This window comes from Castor canadensis, chromosome 11, assembly GCF_047511655.1.
Source record: "Castor canadensis chromosome 11, mCasCan1.hap1v2, whole genome shotgun sequence".
NCBI lineage: Eukaryota > Metazoa > Chordata > Mammalia > Rodentia > Castoridae > Castor > Castor canadensis.
The window spans coordinates 24,396,790-24,416,242 of NC_133396.1; the positions used below are offsets into that span (position 1 = coordinate 24,396,790).

A 19,453-nucleotide genomic window follows, 5' to 3' on the forward strand; every position below is an offset into this window, starting at 1 on the left:
AGGCAGGTCCTCTGGAGGGCAGGTCTACATGGCTCCCACAGGACTGTTTTGTGCCTTTCCTAGAGATGCTTCCCTTAGCTGAGGACAACAGCCATGCCTCCCCCATCAGACTGGAGCTTCCCACACCCTTCACATGAAGCTGGAGGGCTGGGACAGCCTGCATCACTGAACTGAGTTTCCTCAGAGCAAGACCTGTGTCTCTCCCCGTCAGACTGGGGGCTCATGAAGGAAAGGACTGTGTCTTCTCCATCAGATTGAAGGTGGTGCAGAGCAGGGACCTTCCTCTGCTTAAGTCTTGCTGCCCACTCCTACCCCAGGACAAGGGCCCACCTCAGAGCAGACCTCACCCATCCTCTCATCACTTACTCTCTCTCCCTTGTCTTCATCATCGCTGAAGAACCAGTCTGACTGCAGAGGAGACAAAAGGATGGGGCAAAATCAGTGTGGGGAGGTCTGAGGGAACAGCAAGACAAGGGCTCCTCAACCTGCTGGCCCGAGGACCCACAGGTACTAGGGTGCCCCCCTCTCTGAATTAGCCCAGGCAGGGGGGTTCAGAGGGAGGCTGATGAACCCTGGAATACAGCTCCACCAACTAGAGACCTCAGTGTGGGAGGAAACATAGCCCTGAGTATAAGAGGGGCCACCACAGACAGGTGACAGGCTCGGGGAGACCAACCAAGGTCCTCGGCACTTCACTGTGCAGTCTTCACAGCCAGACTGAAGGCTGGGGGCAGCAGTGCCCTCTAGTGCCAGCCAGGTGCACTGGCGAGAAAAGGCCAGACATGGCTGCAGAAGCTGCGTGTGCCCAGGTTTCACACTTCCTGCCCAGAAAAAGGTCTTAGGAGGTTCCCTCAGGGGCGGGCAGGCAAGAGCTTTCTCATAAATGCCAAACAGGATAGAAAATAAAAATCTTGCACTTAAAAATATCTTATGAAATTTGAGAATGTTGAAGAAACATTTCTAAATGTTTTCTTTAAAAGAAAAAAATCAAGGCCAGGCATTGTGATGTACATCTGCAATCCTAGCACTTAGGAGCTGAGGCAGAAGGCTCGCAAGTTTGAGGCCGGCCTAAATTATATAGTGTGTTCCAGGCCACTCTGGGCTACATAGCAAGACCCTGTGTCAAAAAAAAAAAAGGAAGAAAAAAGAAAAAAATCTGATCGTTACAAATGATCAAGTATGGCATGTCCTTAGAACTTCAGCAGAAACAGACCTGGAAAGGCAGAAAAGTAAGGCTTTTATGTGTTGAAGGAATATTGAAGTGAGGAAATTTTTACCTTGAGTTTTATACCTGCTAAACTCTCATTTAAGGTGAAATGAAGCTATTCAAAGAAATCAGAAAGTTTACTACACAAAGACTCTCTGAACAGTACTTGAGCAAGTAAGGAAATAAATCCATGCACGAGGAAGAGACGAGCTCTGAGAAGGATGAAAAAATAGCACAGGAAAGACAACTGTTATCAAAATAAGCAATGAAACATACACACAAAACCACACAGAGTATATTCGTAACAATCTGGAGATCAAATTCAGATTGGGAAACCAGTAACAGGTGAGAGTAGCTAAGGTAGATGTGAGAGAAAGGCGTTGACACGGTTGGGCATCGGTGGCTCACCCCTGTAATCTTAGCTACTCAGGAATCAGAGATCAGGAGGATCTTGGTTTGAAGCCAATCCGGGCAAATAGTTCCCAAGACCTATCTCAAAAAAAACGCTTCACAAAAAAGGGCTGGTGGAGTGGCTCAAGGTGAAGACCCTGAGTTCAAGCCCCAGCACTGAAAAAAAAAAAAAAAAATGCACTGACACTAACAAGCTTTGGAAGTTGACAGTGAAGAAACATAAACATGGGGTTCTATGGTGATAATTTCCAGAATAAAAATAGAATGTATAATTTCATATTAGGAAATCAAATTCCATCTATCTGAAGCTAAATAGGACAGATAAAAAGGAAATAAAATGACAATATATGGTAAACAGAAAATAAAATTTAAGATGGCAGAAATAAGTCCTACTGGTATAGAAAGTACAAAAAAATGAGTTAAACTCAAAAGTTAGAGACTAATTACATTTTTTAAATTAAAAAGGTGTTGTCTATAAGCATTTAAATAAAACAACATAGGAACTATAAAAAATCATGAGTCATAGGAATATTACATTCTGGTATAAGCAACAATAGATCAAGAAGCACTGTAAATCACAGTATATATGCATCTAACATATCTTAATATACGTTAAACAACAATTCATAGAACTGCAACAGGACTAGAAAAATTAAATATTATAGCTAATTGAGCAGACAAAAAATAAAGATACAGATATTCGGGCAAAGAGGGGAGAAATGACCAAAACATTGTATGCACATATGAATAAAAGAAAAAAATTTTTTAAAAAAAGATACAGATATTCTGGACAACACACTTAACAAGTGTGACCTAATAGATATACTTAGAACCTTGTCTTCAACCATGTGAGAAAATATATTCTTTCAGAACACACATTAAAAAAATAATAAATGAAAGCAAAAATAAAGAAAGAAAGAAAAGAAAAAGAAAGAACAGAACACAGGTGAATCATTCTAAAGCCAACCATTCTCTGGGCCACTGTGGAACCCTGTGTCAGAGTTCCTCCAAGTCAGCATTATGCAGACATTCTCGGCTCATAATGGAATAAAATAAGCAATAAGCTGGGCACTGGTGGCTCATGCCTTTACTTCTACCTACTCACAAGTCACAGATCAGGAGGACTGAGGTTCAGAGCCATCCCGGCAAATAGTTCATGAGACCCTATCTTGAAAAAACCCTTCACAAAAAAAAAAAAAAAATGCTGGTGGAGTGGCTCAAGGTGTAGGCCCTGAGTTCAAGTCCCAGTACCGCAAGAAAAAAAAATCTGTGGAGAAAACCCAGACACCCTTGAGCCCTGAGTCTGAAATGACTTTTTAGATATGGCACCAAAGGCACAATCCACAAAGAAATAATTGATAAGATAGAATCCACCAAAATTAAAAATTTTTGCTCTGCAAAAGATAAATTAAGAGGATGAAAAGACAAGCTACTACAGACTGGGAGAAAATACATCTGATAAAGGACAATTATAGGAAACATACAAAGAACTCTTAAAACTCACAAATAAGAAAACAAAGTTCTATGGCCAACCACCCTGAACACTCCCGACCCCGTCTGATCTTGGAAGCTGACCAGGGTCGGGCCTGGTTAGTACTTAGATGGGAGAAAAACAAAGAATCTGATTTAAAAAAAAAGGGGGGGGGGAGCAAAAGCCTGAACACTCATCAAAGAAGAAACCCAGATGGCAAATATGTTGTGAAAAGGTTCTCCCCATCATATGACATCAGGAAATGCAAATGGAAGAACAATGAGGTATCACTACACAGCTCTTAGAATTAGGCCAAAATCCAGAACACTGACAGCTCCAAATGCTGACAAGAATGTGGAACAACAGGAACTCTCCTCCTCTGCTGGTGTGAGTGCAAAACGGTACAACTGCTCTGGGACATAGTTTGGTGGTTTCTTGCAAAACTAAATATGCTCCTTCCATATTATCCAGCAATTGTGCTCAGTGGCATCAACCCAAGGGAGTTGAAACTTAAGTCCACACAAAAACTGCAGGCAGATGTTTACAGCAGCTTTATTTATAACTGCCCAAACTTGGAAGCAGTCAAGATGTCTGCGATGGCTTGTTTGGATGTGTCACTGCCAAGGTTCATGTGTTAAAGACTTGGTGCCCAGATGGCACTATTGAGAGTCAGTAGAATTTTTAGTAGGTAGGGCCTCATGGGAACAATTTGGGTCATCGGGGGTGTAACCTTAAGGAGACTGTGGGACCAGCCCACACTCTGTTCCTCTTCCTAGCCTGGAGGTGGGAGATTTTGCCCCTCTATGCACTTCAGACATCATGGGCTGGCTCACTAGAGGCTAAAAGCAATGGAGACACTTAGTCATGAACTAGAACCTTCAGAATCATGAGCCAAAATAAACCTTTTGCCTAACAATTGTTAAGTTAATCATCTCAGATATTTCATTACACTGACAAAAAAGCTGATGAACGCATGTCCTTTGGTAGGTGAATGGACAAACCATGACACATCCAGACAATGGGATATTAAAGAAATGAGCTATCAAGCCCGGAAAAGATTTGGAGGTAAATTCTCTGCACATTACTAATTTAATCTATGCATTACAAATGTGTGTACCAGGCAATTCCAACTATACAACATTCTAGAAAAAGCAAAACTATAAAGTCAGTAAAAGGGTTATGGTAGGGATGATGAGCAGGCAAAGCACAGAGGAGTTTTAGAACAGTGACAATGCTTTGTATGATACTACAACGGTGGATAGACGGCATTATACATTCATTCAAAACCATAGTTGACTCTAAGGTCAACTATGAACTTCAGGTAATTAAGACATTAAGCCGTCAGATTTAGGGGGGCAATGCTAAGGTTTTGAACTCAGGGCCTTGCAATTGCTAGACAAGCACTCTACTACTTGAGTTACACCTCTAGTCCTTTTTCCTCTGGTTATTTTTCAATTAGGATCTTGTGTTTTTACCCTGGCCAGTCTCGAACCTCTATCCTCTCCAGTAGCTGGGATTAGATGTGAATCACCAGGCCCAGCAGATGTTTTTTCCAGTGCTGGGGATGGAGCCCAGGCCTTGCGTGTGCTAGGTAAGCACTCTACCATGAACTGCACCCTAGTCCTGGGTGATTATAGTGTGATCAGTGTGAGTTCCCTAATGGTATCATTGGAGGGTGTGGCTAACGGGGTACATGTGGGAGAGCCGGGGGTATATGGAAAATCTCTGTATCTTCCTCTTGATTTTGCTAGGTTTTTTTTTTTTTTTTTTTTTTTTGGTGGTACTGGGGTTTGAACTCAGGGCCTCACACTTGCTAGGCAGGCATCCTACTACTTGAGCCACTCCACCAGTCCAATACTTCTTAACGTGTGGTTGAGTACTTAGGGGAGGGGAGAGGTCAGCCAGGTCAGCAATGGCAGCAAAAACAAGGAGGACTGTGCAGCCACACACCACCCACCTCCATTGTGCCTAATCACAGTCAGGCAGGATTAACTCGAACGAACAGCACAGTAAAAAAGTGACAGAAAGAAGTTCTGTCAAGTTCAAGTCGACCTTGAGTGAGGTCCTTTACCTCTTCGAGCCTACTTCTCCGCAAAGTGAGTGTAATGTGAGCACCTACTTCCAGACTTGTGGTGAGGATTAAAATGAAATACTGTATGTAAAGCACTGAGTATGACACATTGGCATATGATAAATGTGAGCTAAGGCTGGAGCATGGTATAAGTGCTACAGTACCTGCCTCGCCAAGTGCAAGGCCCCAGGTTCAAATCATCACAGTACCACCAAAAAAAAAAAAAAAGTGAGCTATTATGAAAAGGTGTGGTCCCCAGAGACAGGCTGACCAAAGAAAGCTTGAGGACTGACCCAAAGAAGCAGCTCCAGCTCAGGGTGGAGAGTGCAAAAAGTGGCCCGGGGACCAGGGAGGTCACAGGAAGCTTCTGGATAGCTAATGGCTCTCTGGAAAACCACTAGTTCATGTCACCCAACTTCTGGATGTGCCATTCCCTCTTTCTGCCTGGAATGCTTTCTCCCTTTTCTGCCTGGCTAAGTTCCTGTGGTCTTCCAAGACAGTTCCAGAACTCCCTGACTACCTCTAGGGCTAGGGGAGGAAGAAGGGGTGTCCTGCGGTGCTTCCCAGGGCATAGCACAGAACACAAGAAAACACTGTCCTCAAGACAGTGTTCCAGTCATCGCCGTGTCTGCAGAACCGGCTCTGAGTCTTGCATTGACTAGGGCTGATGATGATGACAGCTAATGAATACAACACTCCCTGACTGCTAGGCTGTTTTCAGTGCTTTATTGCTATTAACTCGTGTTATCTCCACTTTACAGATGAGGAAACTGAGGCATGAAGAGGCTGAAAGACTTCTGGCTCCAGAACCTGTGCCCTCAGCCTCTACACCAGGGCAATTTTGACCATGGGGGAGGCTTTGGCAATGTCTGAAGACATTTTTTTCTTGCGGTACCAGGGTTTGAACTCAGAGCCTTACACTTGCTAGGCAGGTGCTCTTACCACTTGAGCCACTCCGTCACCCCTTTTTTTGCGATGGGTTTTTTCCAGATAGGGTCTTGTGAACTATTTACCTGTGCTGATTTCGAACTGCGATCCTCCTGATCTCTGCCTCCTGAGTAGCTAGGATTACAGGTAGGAGCCACTGGCACCTGAAGACACTTCTTTATTGTAGGGCCGTCAAAAAAAAAGCATCTGGGTTGAAGGTGTGGCTCAAGTGGCAGAGTGCCTACCTAACAAGGACAGGTCCTCAGTTCAAAAAAATTCTATGGCATTGTCACAATGAACCCCTTGTACTATTAATGTATGCTAATAAAAATAGCAAAGAAAGCAAGCGTCTGTCTCTTGAGGTCATTAGTGCTAAGACTGGGAAACATCAATGTCACATGTTTGATGAGTAGTAAGTGACTAATTGCCTTGAGGTGGTGGCCTTTGTGTTCCAGCTGACTTGGCAAACAGGGATGGGCTGATCAGTGACTTCTGCTGGGAGAGTGAACATTTGGGTCTGGGGTTCATCTCCACTCGGCCACTGCCTTGCTGTGTGAGCCTGAGCTCCTTATCCCACCTCTGTCCATACCATCTTTACTGCATGAGGTTTGGTCTGGATACTCAGATGCCCTAGGCTTCTCTGATGACAAGAGATCCAGGCAAAAGTTGAAAGTCCCAGGAAGAGTAATGTTACCCACTAACTCCAGCAGTCACAGATGGCCAGGCTCAGTCTCTGCAGTCTAATCCCTGCCTGGCTATCCAGCTCCTGCTCATAGCCCCTGGGCCAGGCAGCTCCCCCACCCTTGGGTGGGCAGGCTCAAGGGCTGTGGAGGGGTGGCTCATTTCCTTGACCATCATCTAGGGCTACTGATGTTCACATGCCAAGGAGGCAGAGAATGGTGGTTATGGACTCAGCAGGTTTTCACGAGTGGATCTCAGAGTGGAAAAGCCCAGTCTGACATAGTCTCAATTAGCAGTTCACTCACTCACTCAATGAACACCAAGAGCTCACTATGTGCCAGGCACTAGGCTAGATGCTGAGACAGATATGCTCCCTACCACTGCCTTGTAGGAAAGGATGCCCTTCTGGGAGTCTGGGAAAGAGTAGCTTTGGGCCTCCTTTCTCCCTGCTGTTCCTGACATTTCAGCTGACCACAGGCCTCAGCTTCCAGTGGCTTCTCCCCCAGCCAGGGTGCCAGGCACCCTTTCTTCCCCACTGCTGACCCCCACAGCACACACTCATAGGAGACTCTAGGACTCCCAGTACTTGGGAACCTAAACTCAGCCAAGAGCTCATCAGGATTCCAGCAATATGCAATGGCCTCATCTCCCCTATAGCCCTGGAGTGGTCCCCATGCTCCTTCCCGTGGCCAGACGGACTCTAGGCAGACAGAACTGGATTAAAAACCTGGGGCTGTGTGACTTTGAACGAGTCAGCGCTTCTCTGAGCCCAGTTTCCTCATCTTTAAAATGGAGGAATAGGATCTGACTTTTCTCGGGTAAAGCATCTGTAAGGTGGAGGCTGCTGCTCGCTTCCTCAGACCAGCTGCCAATCTGGAGGGTCTCTAGTCAACCCTTGTGGTTGTATTGCAACAGGATTTGGAAACAGGAACTCTGATGATTTATCAAACCATCCCAAAGTCCCCACAAGGGGCAGCGCTGTCTTTGGGTTTGACTCTGGAAGACTGAGGCCTCCTGTGCCCTCTGCTGGCCAGCAAGAATCTGCAGGAGCTCGGGGTTCTTGGCCTCTCCAGGGAGCCAGAAGAGAGGAGAATCAGTCCTAGACGTGGGCGGCAGTGTAGAATCCTGCCTTGTGCCCTGCTCCATCTGCCCCACATTACTCCAGAACCGATTGGGGCTATGGGGAAAGTGGTAAAGCCTCCTGACACCCAGGTGAGACCTCTGCACCTGTGTGCCTCTCTTCCAGACACCTCTCCTGAGGCTGCCTTCTGAAGGACTTCTGCATTCACTACTTCCCCCCTCCCGCTAGCGGCGCCTCCTCTACCTCTCCTCCCTGAGACTCATGTAAATCTTGGAAGCTTGGGGGGCCTCCTGGTTCCTCTGCCAAGGATCTGACATCCTAGGGTTTCTTTTTTGCCTGAAAATGTGGCCTATCGCAGCTGAAGAGCCCATGCCACCCCAGCAGCATTCTCTTCAGATGCCAAGTACTGCCCTGAGCAGGCCAACCCCGGCCGAACAGGAGGAGCATGGGGGTCCAGGGTGTCTGGTGACATCCACGCACACAACAGGTGCTTACGTGCTGGATCAGTGTCTCCACAATTTTGTAGCGGTCAGGCATGTGGGTCACCATGTCTGTCATGTTGTCCTCAGATGTTCTCACCAGTGTTGGCCCGAAGACAAGGGCCAGGTTCCGGGGCTCCATCTGGGTAGGGGAGGAAGCAGGCCAGGGTCAGCACTATGAGCGCTGACCATCACCTCCTGGTTCTCCCTCATTCCAGGCTCCTGAGACCTCCATCCCTGACCTCATCCTGAGCTGTCCCTAGAGTAGGAGCTGGACATCTTGTATGGGCATGGAGATGCTTGGTAAATAGAGCACAGGCCAGATTTCCATCTGTCTCCTCCCCAGGCTTGGCAACCACGTACAGTGCCCAACCTGCACACCTGTTCAGGATAGCAGAGTGGTTCACGCTGGAGAGGGGACGGGGGACGAGGGGGCTGATGTGGGAGACATATGGAAGTTCCAAGGATATTTTAGATAGGAAATCCTATCACTTCCCTCATTTTCTCCACTGCAGAACTAAAAGATGTAGGTGGTTTGATTAGGAAAACACAATGCAAGGGTTTTGAGCGAGACCGGAGGACAGATCTCCAATCACACACAGACTGTGGCCATCTGCCTTCAGGTGACCCTCAACAACTCAGTAAATGGCCGGCACACAGTGGGTGGCACAGGGATAGGATGGCTCTGGGAGGAGGGCAGGTCCCCATTGAGTCTTTTGCTTCCTTCCCCAGATCCCATGCAGGAGCCCCACTCACCTTGTTCTTCTCTGAGTGGTCAGCAATGGTCTTGAGATGACCCACAAGGAATTTGAGCGTTTCATAGTAGTGTCCTGGGAGATCCCGGATCTGGGTGGGCAAGAAAAGGCAGGGTCCAGACCGTGACGGCCTCTCCCACCCCACCGTTGCCATGCCCCTCTGCCACACCTCTGGGAGCCCTTCTTACTTTATAGATTGAGAAACTGAGGCCTACAGTTTTTGAGGGGAGGAGGGCTTCTCCAAGGTTGTTGGGGGAACTGGCACTGGGCTCCGGGCCTAATGCCATCCACCCTCTTCTGCCCTTAAGCACCCCTTTTCCTCACCAGCTTCCGCAGCGTCTTCATCCGCTCCCTGGAGTCTTCAATGCGATTGGCCTCAATGAAGTCATTGTATTTGTCTAGAACACAGCGAGGGTTTCTCAGAGGTGGGAGGCAGCCCCTTCCCACTCTCGGTGGGGCGGCGCAGAGCCCTGCCAGGACAGCAGTACTCTGTGCCCACACCAGCCCAGTTTGGGGGCTGCAAGGCCTTTAGTTTCTGTGGCCAAACCTACCACAGCTGCTCAGGGGTGCACCTGACTTGGGCGGCCTGTGGTCTTCACATAGGAAGAAGCAAGGCCTGAGCTGCAGATTGATACTGGAAAAGGGTCCCTGCCCCAGTCTCCAGGACAAGGACCCAGTGGCTCAACAGGTCAGGAAAAAGCACAGGGAGGGGCTTTTGATAGTCCTCTAACTCCTGAAGTTCCCACAGAAGTCTACAGGGAGCCTTAAAATGGACGGTAATGAGGCTGCTCTGATGTCCTTCTGGGGTTGGGGAGGCTCCGTGGCAGAGATGTGTTTAACTTGCACAAGGTGGTGGGATCCACCCCCAGCACCAAAAAATAAAATTCATCCAGGTAAGAATATCCACAAGGACAAGTAAGATTTTTTTTTTTTTTGGCAGCACTGGGGCTTGAAGTCAGGGCCTCAAACTTGCTAGTTAGGTGCTCCACCACCTAAGCCACTCCACCAGCCCTGTTTTGTGATGGGTTTTTTTGAGATAGGGTCTCAAGAACTATTTGCCAGGGCTGCTTTGATCCATGATTCTCCTGATCTCTGCCTCCTGAGTAGCTAGGATTACAGGCGTGAGTCACCAGCGCCTGTTTTTTGTTTGTTTGTTTTGTTTTGTTTTTTGAGACAGGATCTCACAGTTTGAGTTTTTATTTTTGGTGTGGGAGGCAGTACTAGGGTTTGAACTCAGGGTCTCACATTTGCTAGGCAGGTGCTCTACCGCTTGAGCCACTTCGCCAGCCCTTCAGTTTTGAAACTAAAAAGTTAAAATGACAGACCAGAGCAAATATTTGCAAAGACCAACAAAGGATTATTATCTACAGTATATAAATAATTTGTTCCTGCAAATCAACACCAACAGAAAAATGGGCACATAGTATCAACAAGTTATTGCTGAGGAAATAGAAAAGGCAATAAATTAATGCAAAGAGCTGGGTGTGGTAGGGAATGCCTATAGTCCCAATGCTCAGGAGGCTGAAGCAGGAGGATCTCAAGTTTGAGGCCAGCTTGGGCTATATAGCAAGTCCTTGCTTCAAAAACCCAAGAAATAGTCGGGGACATGGTTCAAGTGGTACAGTACCTGCCTAGAAAGGATGAGGCCATGAATTCAACTCACCAGTACTACCAAAAAAAAAAACGCACATCAAAGTAAATATAGGTAAAATCTTTTGGGCTGATAGAGTGGTTCAAGTAGTAGAGTGCCTGCCTAGCAAGCAAAGGCCCTGAATATAACCCCAATACTGCCAAAAGAAAAAAAAAAACAAAAAACAAAATGTCCAAAACAAATGCAAAGAGATTTAATCTCCCTAGTGACAGGGGGGAAATGAAAAATGAAAATAATGAGATGCCATTTCCCCTATTGATTGTCAAAAGTTTAAAACATTAATCACATTAGTCTGTGCAAGGTCCCAGGTTTGATCCCCAGTACCACAAAGAAAATAAAAATAGAAGGTAAGCAACATCCCATGCTGTTAGGGGAGTGTGTGCTAGAGCCTCCTTCTCAGCATGCAGTGTGACATTAGCTCTCAAAGGTGTTCAGCAGTCTACGGACCCTGCAATTTACCTCTAAGCTCCAGAGAGCACAGACCCAGGCGTGCAGGGCGGCTCCAAGACAGCCATCGCAGCAGGGTTTGTAAGAGCAAATATTTGAAGTCAATCTAAACACCCATCAGTAGAGGAGTGATTAGAGAAATTACAGTCTGATCAGGCTGTGCACTCCTATGTGGTTGATTTAAAAGAAGAATGAAGTAGAGCTCACTGTGGTGACACGAATGAGTGTCAAAATCACAACGCTGCTTCTGTTCAGAACAAATTAACAGTGGCGTGCTGCAGCTCACTCATACCAGCTCCTGAGAGGGAACTGTGCATCTCTTCCCAATCCCATGTTGATGACATCATGTGGGTGGCTTGAAATAGGCCACAGTGGGAGTTTTTACACCATGCAAATTGGAAAATGCTATGAATCCAGGCTTCCCCCCCGCCCACCTTCCTGGAGATCCAGATGTTAAACATTTACCAGCACACCACTGAACACTCCCAACTCAAAGCCACTGTATGCATAGGTGTCTTTCTCATGCTATGAGGGTCAGGAAGGAAACACAACAAATTATTAAGCAGCTCAGCACAAGGTCAAGAACTGAGCTCTGGGGAAGAATCTTGGCTCTGTTACATACAACTGTGTGACCTTGGGCAAGTTTCCTCACTTCTCTGAGCCATTTTCTCATCTGTGAAGGAGTGATAGCAGCCCCCACCCTTAGGGAGCTGTTGTAGGAAGAAGTACTTGGTGCATAGTGCATGCTCAGAAAGTAGCTATGACAGTGTAAGGTGATAGGGACCTCTGCTTCTAACTGGATTCACATCTGTATCAGCTCAATGTTTAATTTTTTATATTACTATTATTTTTATATTATTATTACTTTGGCAGAACATACAGGACTGGAGGTGTGTCTCAAGCAGTAGAGCACCTGATTTGCAGAGCAAAGCCATGAGTTCAAATCCCAATCCCACTAAAAAAATGTTTAGTCTAAAAAACAAACAAACAAAAAAACCAAACAAAACAGGGCTGGGGGCATGGCCCACGCACCTGCCTAGCAAGTGCAAGGCCCTGAGTTCAATCCCCAGTACTAAAAAAAACAAAAACAAAACTAAAGCCGACAACCCAAATAAGAAAGTGGCCAGGTGCAGCGCAGACTGGTGTTCCTGCTCCCACCTCCCACTCCCGCTTCTTACTCACCATCAGTGAAGAGGGGCTCAGGCAGTTTTCGGAAGAAGGACTTGAGCAGGCTGCTGATTACATTGAGGTCTTGCCAGCGCTGGGGAAGTACAAGTATGTCAGCACACAGGGAGGCCACCCCAAGGTGTAGGTGCCTGAACCCCTACACCTCCAAGTCTGCGATTGGCCAGGTCTCTACACCAGTCCAATCTTTGGACCTGGCCCAGCCCCTCTCTGCCCCAGCCAGTCTATGGGACCCCAACACTTGCCCATCACAGAAAGTACCAGGGGCATCCATTGGGCCAGGCACTGTGGAGGACAGAAGTGAGCAGGAGCCACCTCCCATGAGCTTGTCCTCAGCACCTCCACTGGACCTGCAAGTCAGGCTCCTGCCTGAGTCATCCTCAGACTCCCCTCCCTACCCAAAGTCTAAGCGCTCATGGTACAACATTCGCATGCCTGGCTCCTCCATGTCTCAGGCCCTTTGCATAAACTACTTCCTCTGCTGGACCTCTCCTCCATTGCCCTTCACATGACTGGCTTGTCCTACCTTGCTGGCACAGCCAAAGCAGCCACTATGGCCGCTGCCCTGTCACTGTCACTACAACCTGACCTCGTTTCTTCCATGGCATTTGCCCCATTGGTCATTACTCATGCCTTTGTTTCCTTGTTTGTCCTTCTCTCCCGTGGGACTGTGTGCTCTGTGAGGGGCAGGAATTCATCTGCCTCATTCCTAGCTACATTCCTATCACCCATCCTGGGCAGTTAGCCTGCCACTTACATGGTATCAATGGGGGTGGGTGATTTTTTGCATTTGGCAGTTTCTGGAACTACTTTGGTTTCCACAGCTGGCGGGGGAGGAGAAGGAGGTAGAGGAGTGTCACTCACATCAGTTGATAGAACCAGGAATGTCAATAAATTTCCTCCAATGCAAATGACAACCCTCCCCACACACACACCTCTGCCAACTCATAATTATTTTGCCCAAAATGTCAATTGTATGAAATTGAAAAAATCCTGGTCTAAATGGTTGAATAGAAGAATGAATGAATAGCAGGGTCACTGCCCCTTTTGTCCACAAGGGGGCACCATTACACTGCACCGCAAAATCGGGAATGATCAACCAACCTGCTTGGAACAGCTGTGATCTGCCCAGAAAGCAACCGAAAACCCTCAACAAAGAGACACAGCCAAACAATATGCACACTCGTCACAACAGACCTGCAGCTTAATGCCAGACAATCCCACAAACAACACACTCCCCACAGGCTCAACATACAGCGCTGACTTTCAACACACCCCATAGCAAATGACGTGAGAGATGCCTATGACCAGACAGCACACCCAATGCACCCGGCACACCCCACTCTGGACCTGGCTCAGGCCAGTTGTCCTTCTAGCTTTGGTCGCTCTTCTCTCTGGCTAAGGTGATCCAGTGTCCTCCACTGCAAAACCAGTTGCCTCCTTGCCCACCTCTCCCCTTGAGGTCCTTGCCCTGAGGGACCAACTTTTCATCTCCCAACTGCCCACCCTAAGACTTTGGCCAATCCTTCTGGCCTCCTCCTGTGTGACAGTGTCTGCTCCCCACCCCCCAGCCTCCTAAGCATCCCTCTGCTGCCCCACGTCAGGCTGGTCCTAGACTGCTTGCTGCCCATCCTCTCCCCAGGTAACAGCTCCCTCAATCAGGCCCTTGCATGATCCCAGGTTACTCTCTAGTCCACTCAGTCTAGGCTCTGAGGATGCTGTCACCCTACATAGGTGACTTATCATCACCCCAAATCCAATGAGGCCATGACTTGACTCATCCCCACTTCAAACTCTCCTAAAGCTGCCCTATTCCTCACGTCTGTCATCTGCCGGAGTGGGTACCCTGCCTTCAGCCAAAACTACTGCTCTTCCTGTGCCTCGTTCCTCACTCACTCTCTTCACAGCCAGCTCTTCGACTTGCTCTTCTCCACCCTCAGGGCCTCCAGCACAACAGGAGTGTCTCCCCTCCAGGCTAAGCTAGAGCATCATTCTTCTCACACACTTTTCAGCTATGCCTTCTCAGTTTAAAAACCACTGAATGCTCCCTACTGTCCACAGGCTTCAATGAAGCTATTACAAGTCTTCTGTTCCCTGGGCCTCACCCTCTCCCCTTCCGAGCCTGGAGAACATGCATCCATTCTCTGCCTAACCCTCAAACCCTTCTCTGGAGCCAGGCACTGGTGGCTCATGCCTGTAATCCTAGCTACTCAGGAGGCAAAGATCAGGAGGATGATGGTTTGAAGCCAGCCCTAGTTAACAAGACCCTATCTCAAAAAAAGCCATCACCAAAAAAAAAAAAAAAAAAAAGGTAGAGCACTTGCCTTGCAAGCATGAGGCCCTGAATTCAAACCTCAGTGCTGAAAAAAAAAAACCTTCCCTGGTTTTGGACAAAGCCATCACCCCCCCTTCCCCAACCTGCGCTGTCCTACTTTGCATCCTTCAGGGACGTGGCCTCTGGGAATGGGAATGTCCTCAGCCCTCAGCTCCTTCCCCTCTTCTCACACACACTGGGCTCCACGGCAACCCTTTCCTCTTGTCCATGATGTTACTCCTACTTGTCTTCTCTCCCCATTTCCCAAGGACATGAAGAGTGTGTGTGACTCATGGCACTTCACTGTCCAGATCCATGGTCTTCTTAAACCCTCATCAAAGCCCCTTCAGTCAAGTAAAATCAAACATCAAAACCCAACATGACAGGCAGAGCAAGGCAGGATGGCTCTAGTTCTGGCAAGGACAGGAGGTCCTGACCTGTCACCTCCCACAGCCTCTGGGAGCCCTAGGACTCTCAGGAACACCATCTGAGAACTGCTTGCCCTGCTACAAACTCCTAAGTGTGATTATCAGCTCCCTTTCCAAGCTGGTCTCATCTCTTTCAGCATCTCTCTCCGCATGCTGCAGCCATCTGTGACCAGCCCTTCTAGAGAACATGGCATGTTCCTCCTCCTTTTAAGCCAGGGTCTGCAAACTTTCACCTGCACACAAAATCCAGCCACCAGTCTGTTTTTGTATGCCTCTTACACTAAATACAGCTTTTACACTGTTAACAGACTGCAAACAGGACTAGGATGACGAAGAGAAAGGGGAGTTAGGAGGAGGAGGGTCTGCAACAGAGCAAACCAAAGTCTCACCTGTTTGCTAGCTGGCCCTCTACCCAGAAAGTTTGTTAATTCCTGGCAAACATTCAGAGTCTATGCCGTTGCCAAACCTTCCCTCTACCTGGGACACCGTACCTCGCTTTCACTGGCTGTGAGTGAACACCTGCCATTCTCAAGGCTCATACAAGAAAGCCATTTGCAAGCCTCTGCCTTGGTACTCCCAGGCCAGGACCATGTTTGTGTGGACTCAGCCTTGGGGAGGTGCCCACCTGGAGTGAGTTGCATGGGCAGGTCCCTTCCTGCCATCTCGGCACGCTGGCCATCATGGAACTCTCTCAGCAAAGCGCTCACACATGCCACTTTGTCCCCTCCCACAAAGCCCAGCTGCACCCACCTCATCCTGCAGGTTGATGTCACCGGGCCCGCGGTTGAGCTGCTCCTGCAGGCTGGACACCACTGCATTGTTGCCGGGCACCCGGTAAATGCCGGTGCACTCCAGCCCCCGTGCCTCTACGATGCGACAGCAGGCAGCCACGATCAGGGGGACACGCTGAGAACATGGGTGGGGCAGAGGGGTTAGGGTGGGTACTACGAGAGCAGGTGGAGAGGCCAACATGAGGGCAGCACGAAGCCCAGAGCTGCTGCCAGAAACCCAATGCGGGGGACAGAGCCTCTTGCTGCCTCCAGTCTGAGGGCCGTGCCTTGTCATGGACCAAGAAGGAGCAGGGCTGGACCTCAGCTTGGCTATGCCCTCTGGAGGACTGAGGGGCAGGGTTCCCTCTTTTCTGGGATGTCCCTCAGCTATGTCTGTAAAAGACACAGGGCTGGCTTCACATTTCCTGCAGCTCTGGCCTCCTTGCCCCAGCCGCTCCTGCTCGGCTGCTCTGGAGCATGGTAGGGACCCACCTGGTTCTCTATGGCGGGCTGACACTCCTCCAGTCGGACCCCAAATGCCCTGGGGGGGACCTTTTTGTTTTTCTTGATGATATTGATGCCCCAGGGGGTTCTGGGGGCAACAGCATTGTCATCTGGAGTGGGAGAGGCAGGAAGAGTCGGGGTGAGCTAGGGGAGTCCAGGAGGGTCACCCACACTTGTCACACTCACACACATTGGAATATAAAGGGACTTCACTAGAGAAGCAACCAGGATGCTGAGGGGGATGGGAAATTACAGCCCAGGAGGGATGAGATGCCTACCCCACAGGAAGAGCTCAGGGTCACATAACGACTGCTGTGTGGCCCCAAGGTCCAAACTGCAAGGTGAGAGCATAAACCACAGATTCTGATATGACCAAAGGAAGAGTTTTATTTTCTTTTCTCTTTTTGGCAATACTGGGGTTTGAACTCAGGGCCTCAAGCTTGGTAGGTGGACAGGTAAGTGCTCTATCACTTGAGCTGCACCCCAGACCTTTTTGCTTTAGTTTGCTTTTCAGATAGGGTCTTGTGCTTTTGCCTGGGCCAGTCTCAGACTACAATCCTCCTATTTCCCACTCCCAAGTAGCTGATATTACAGGCATGTGCCACTATGCCAGACTTGTTTTTGACATAGGGTCTGGCTAACTTTTGCCCAGGCTGGCCTCCAACCATGATCTTCCTGTCTCTGCCTCCCAAGCTGGGATTAAGAAGGAGCTTTATAATAAACACAAGTATACAAAGAGGGATGAGGCTGCCTCCAGAGAGGGTGTGCCTCTCACCCTCAAGGGGCGTGAGCAGGGACTGCAGGGTCACTCAGTAAGGATGTAGAGAGCAATCCAGACCCTTCCAGCCCTGAAACCCTGGGTCTTTGGACCCTTACACGCTCACGTGTGGGCAGACACTCCAAGTAACACCCTTAGCACACAGCCACACGCACAGAGCATGCCACCCATCCCACAGCCACCCTCCTACCCTTGCTCCCTGCTGGTGGGTCTTGAGTCCTGAGACCACGGGCTGCACTCTGCTTGAGGAACTCAGACTTGAGGCCTCCCAGGCCCCGAGAGCCTTTTGGGGAGGAATCAGCTTTGGGCCCAGAGCTATGGCTGTGAGGGAAAAGGAGAGGAGGGGGTCTTCAACTGGGCTGGCTCAATGTGCTACCCCTCCTGGTTTCCCACCCCTTAGGACCTCCCCTCCATCCTGAGGCAATCTTCCCATGCCTCTGGAGACTGGAAACCCTCCATGGCCCTGCCGCAGGCTGGAGGTGGGCGAGGATGACCACTGCAGCCTGGAGCCCCCAACCCCACCATTGCAAGGTGCTCTGAGGTCTGGGCCTCACCTCACTTTGCGGTAATCATTAAGCTTCTTGCTGATCAGAGCTTGGTTGGCACAGCCGGGGTCCTGGAACAGGAGGGGAGGAGAGAGTAGCCACATCAGTGCCCACGGCCCGCCCCCCCCACAGCTTTTCACTGACCCCAGCTTTGGCTTCCCCTCCCCTCTCCTCCATCTGCCAGGTGGAGAGCACAGACCCTGGAGTGAGAAAAGCCAGAGCTGGACTCCTGGACTCCCCTCACCATTGTGTGACCTTGGGTAAGCCACTTAGCTTGTCTGAGCCTCAGTCACCTCAGCAATAAACTACAAAAGCAACCTGCAAGTTGGAGGTTGCACACAGCACTTATTACAGTCCCAGCAGGCATGAGGGGGAGATACTGCAATAATGAAGGTGTCTCAGGACTCCCTGACCAGGCCCTGCTGGGGATAGCAATAATCAGGCCTTCAGAGCAAGGGCCCTAGATTCCAGGTGCTTCTCAGCCTTCAGTGAGGAAAGATGCTGTCCTGAGGAGGGCAGGGCCGGGTCAGCAAGAGGACTTGTCCTCAGCGAGAGGGCTGTGGCCTCTCTTCCACAGCCAGGCAGGTTCCCACCTGGATGGAGCCCAGTCACATTACCCTATAGGTAGTGACCAGCCTTCAAGCCCAGGACCCTACCTAACTCCATGCATGTGGCAAGGCACCTTTGTGCAGGCACAAAAGCCCTAGAGTGTGGCTCTGACTCCCAGGAGGGCTACCATCTTTTTCAATTCTGTCCCCAAACCCTTCCAAAGTGCTCCACTCAACCCCTAATGCCAAAGGCCAAGCCTCTGGCCTTCTCCCAAGGTCACTGTTCACCTCCTGCATTGGGGCCAGCCCTGGTGCAGTCTGAGCAGGGGCACCTCAATCTAGAACCCACCTGCTCCACAGAGGCTACCATTGGCCTGGAGGTAATCTCTTCGAGCCAGGGCCCACAATAATAGTAATTACTATCATCACTAGAATTGTTATTGTTCCTGCCAGTCACTGAACCCAGAGGGCACCAGGTGCTCTAGGAGCCACTGTTTCTGCACTTTTCCTCACACCCAAACCCAGGTAGAATCTCAAGGGAGACTCTCACTAGCCCCATTTTCTAGGAGAGGGAGTGAGGCTCAGAGTGGCTACCTGGGTTCACAACAGCTACGAGGCACCCTGCCCTGCCCTCAAGGTCCGGCTGGTGCACTGGCCTGGGCCTCACCTCGCCCTCGGCCCTGCTGTTCTCCCGGATCGCTCTGATCCAGTCCAGCATGTCATCCCGGTCCTCAGCCTGAAAGAGATATTCACAGAAGTCAGCGGTGGTCAGCCGGAACACGTGCCTCCTCTTGGTCTCGCTGTAGGAGATGTCCACCAGGCAGGAGCCGATGCAGACGGGCGCCGCCTCGTCCTCACCTGCGCCGGCCGCCGCAGCCCCCGCCGCCGCCGGCCCGGGCTCCCGCCGCTCCTTGCTCAGGGAGAGCGAGCGCGCCCGCAGCGCGGCGTACACCCGCTTCCACTGGCGCAGGCCGCTGCCCGCTTTCTGCAGGGAGACACAGGTGGGGGAGAGATGGAGCAGTGGTGAGAGCCAGGCCTGCCCCCAGTCCCTGAGTCAGAGGACCAAGATCAGCAGGCCGTGGACAACAGTGGAAACAGAGCCCAACCCACTCCTGCCAAGAACCCCAACCCATCTCAAGTGCACTTGAGTAACATCTTGCCCACTTAATCTCTCTCAGCTCCACTGCTAGGACCCACCTA

General features: G+C 49.6%; 1 protein-coding gene across 11 annotated transcripts in view; it reads right to left on the reverse strand.

The window, feature by feature from the left end:
- Arhgap23 (Rho GTPase activating protein 23) overlaps positions 1-19,453 on the reverse strand; it is an 88,618-nt gene that overhangs the window by 10,211 nt on the left and 58,954 nt on the right. For all 11 annotated transcript variants that reach the window (XM_020159188.2, XM_074045912.1, XM_020159189.2 and 8 more), the window contains 10 exons: positions 18,921-19,238; positions 17,715-17,776; positions 17,351-17,481; positions 16,371-16,492; positions 15,859-16,014; positions 12,364-12,442; positions 9,408-9,481; positions 9,085-9,174; positions 8,345-8,470; positions 367-408 (listed from right to left, as the gene is read on the reverse strand). In XM_020159188.2, coding sequence (XP_020014777.2) covers positions 367-408; positions 8,345-8,470; positions 9,085-9,174; positions 9,408-9,481; positions 12,364-12,442; positions 15,859-16,014; positions 16,371-16,492; positions 17,351-17,481; positions 17,715-17,776; positions 18,921-19,238 — 1,200 coding nt within the window. The remainder of the gene's footprint in view (positions 1-366; positions 409-8,344; positions 8,471-9,084; positions 9,175-9,407; positions 9,482-12,363; positions 12,443-15,858; positions 16,015-16,370; positions 16,493-17,350; positions 17,482-17,714; positions 17,777-18,920; positions 19,239-19,453) is intronic.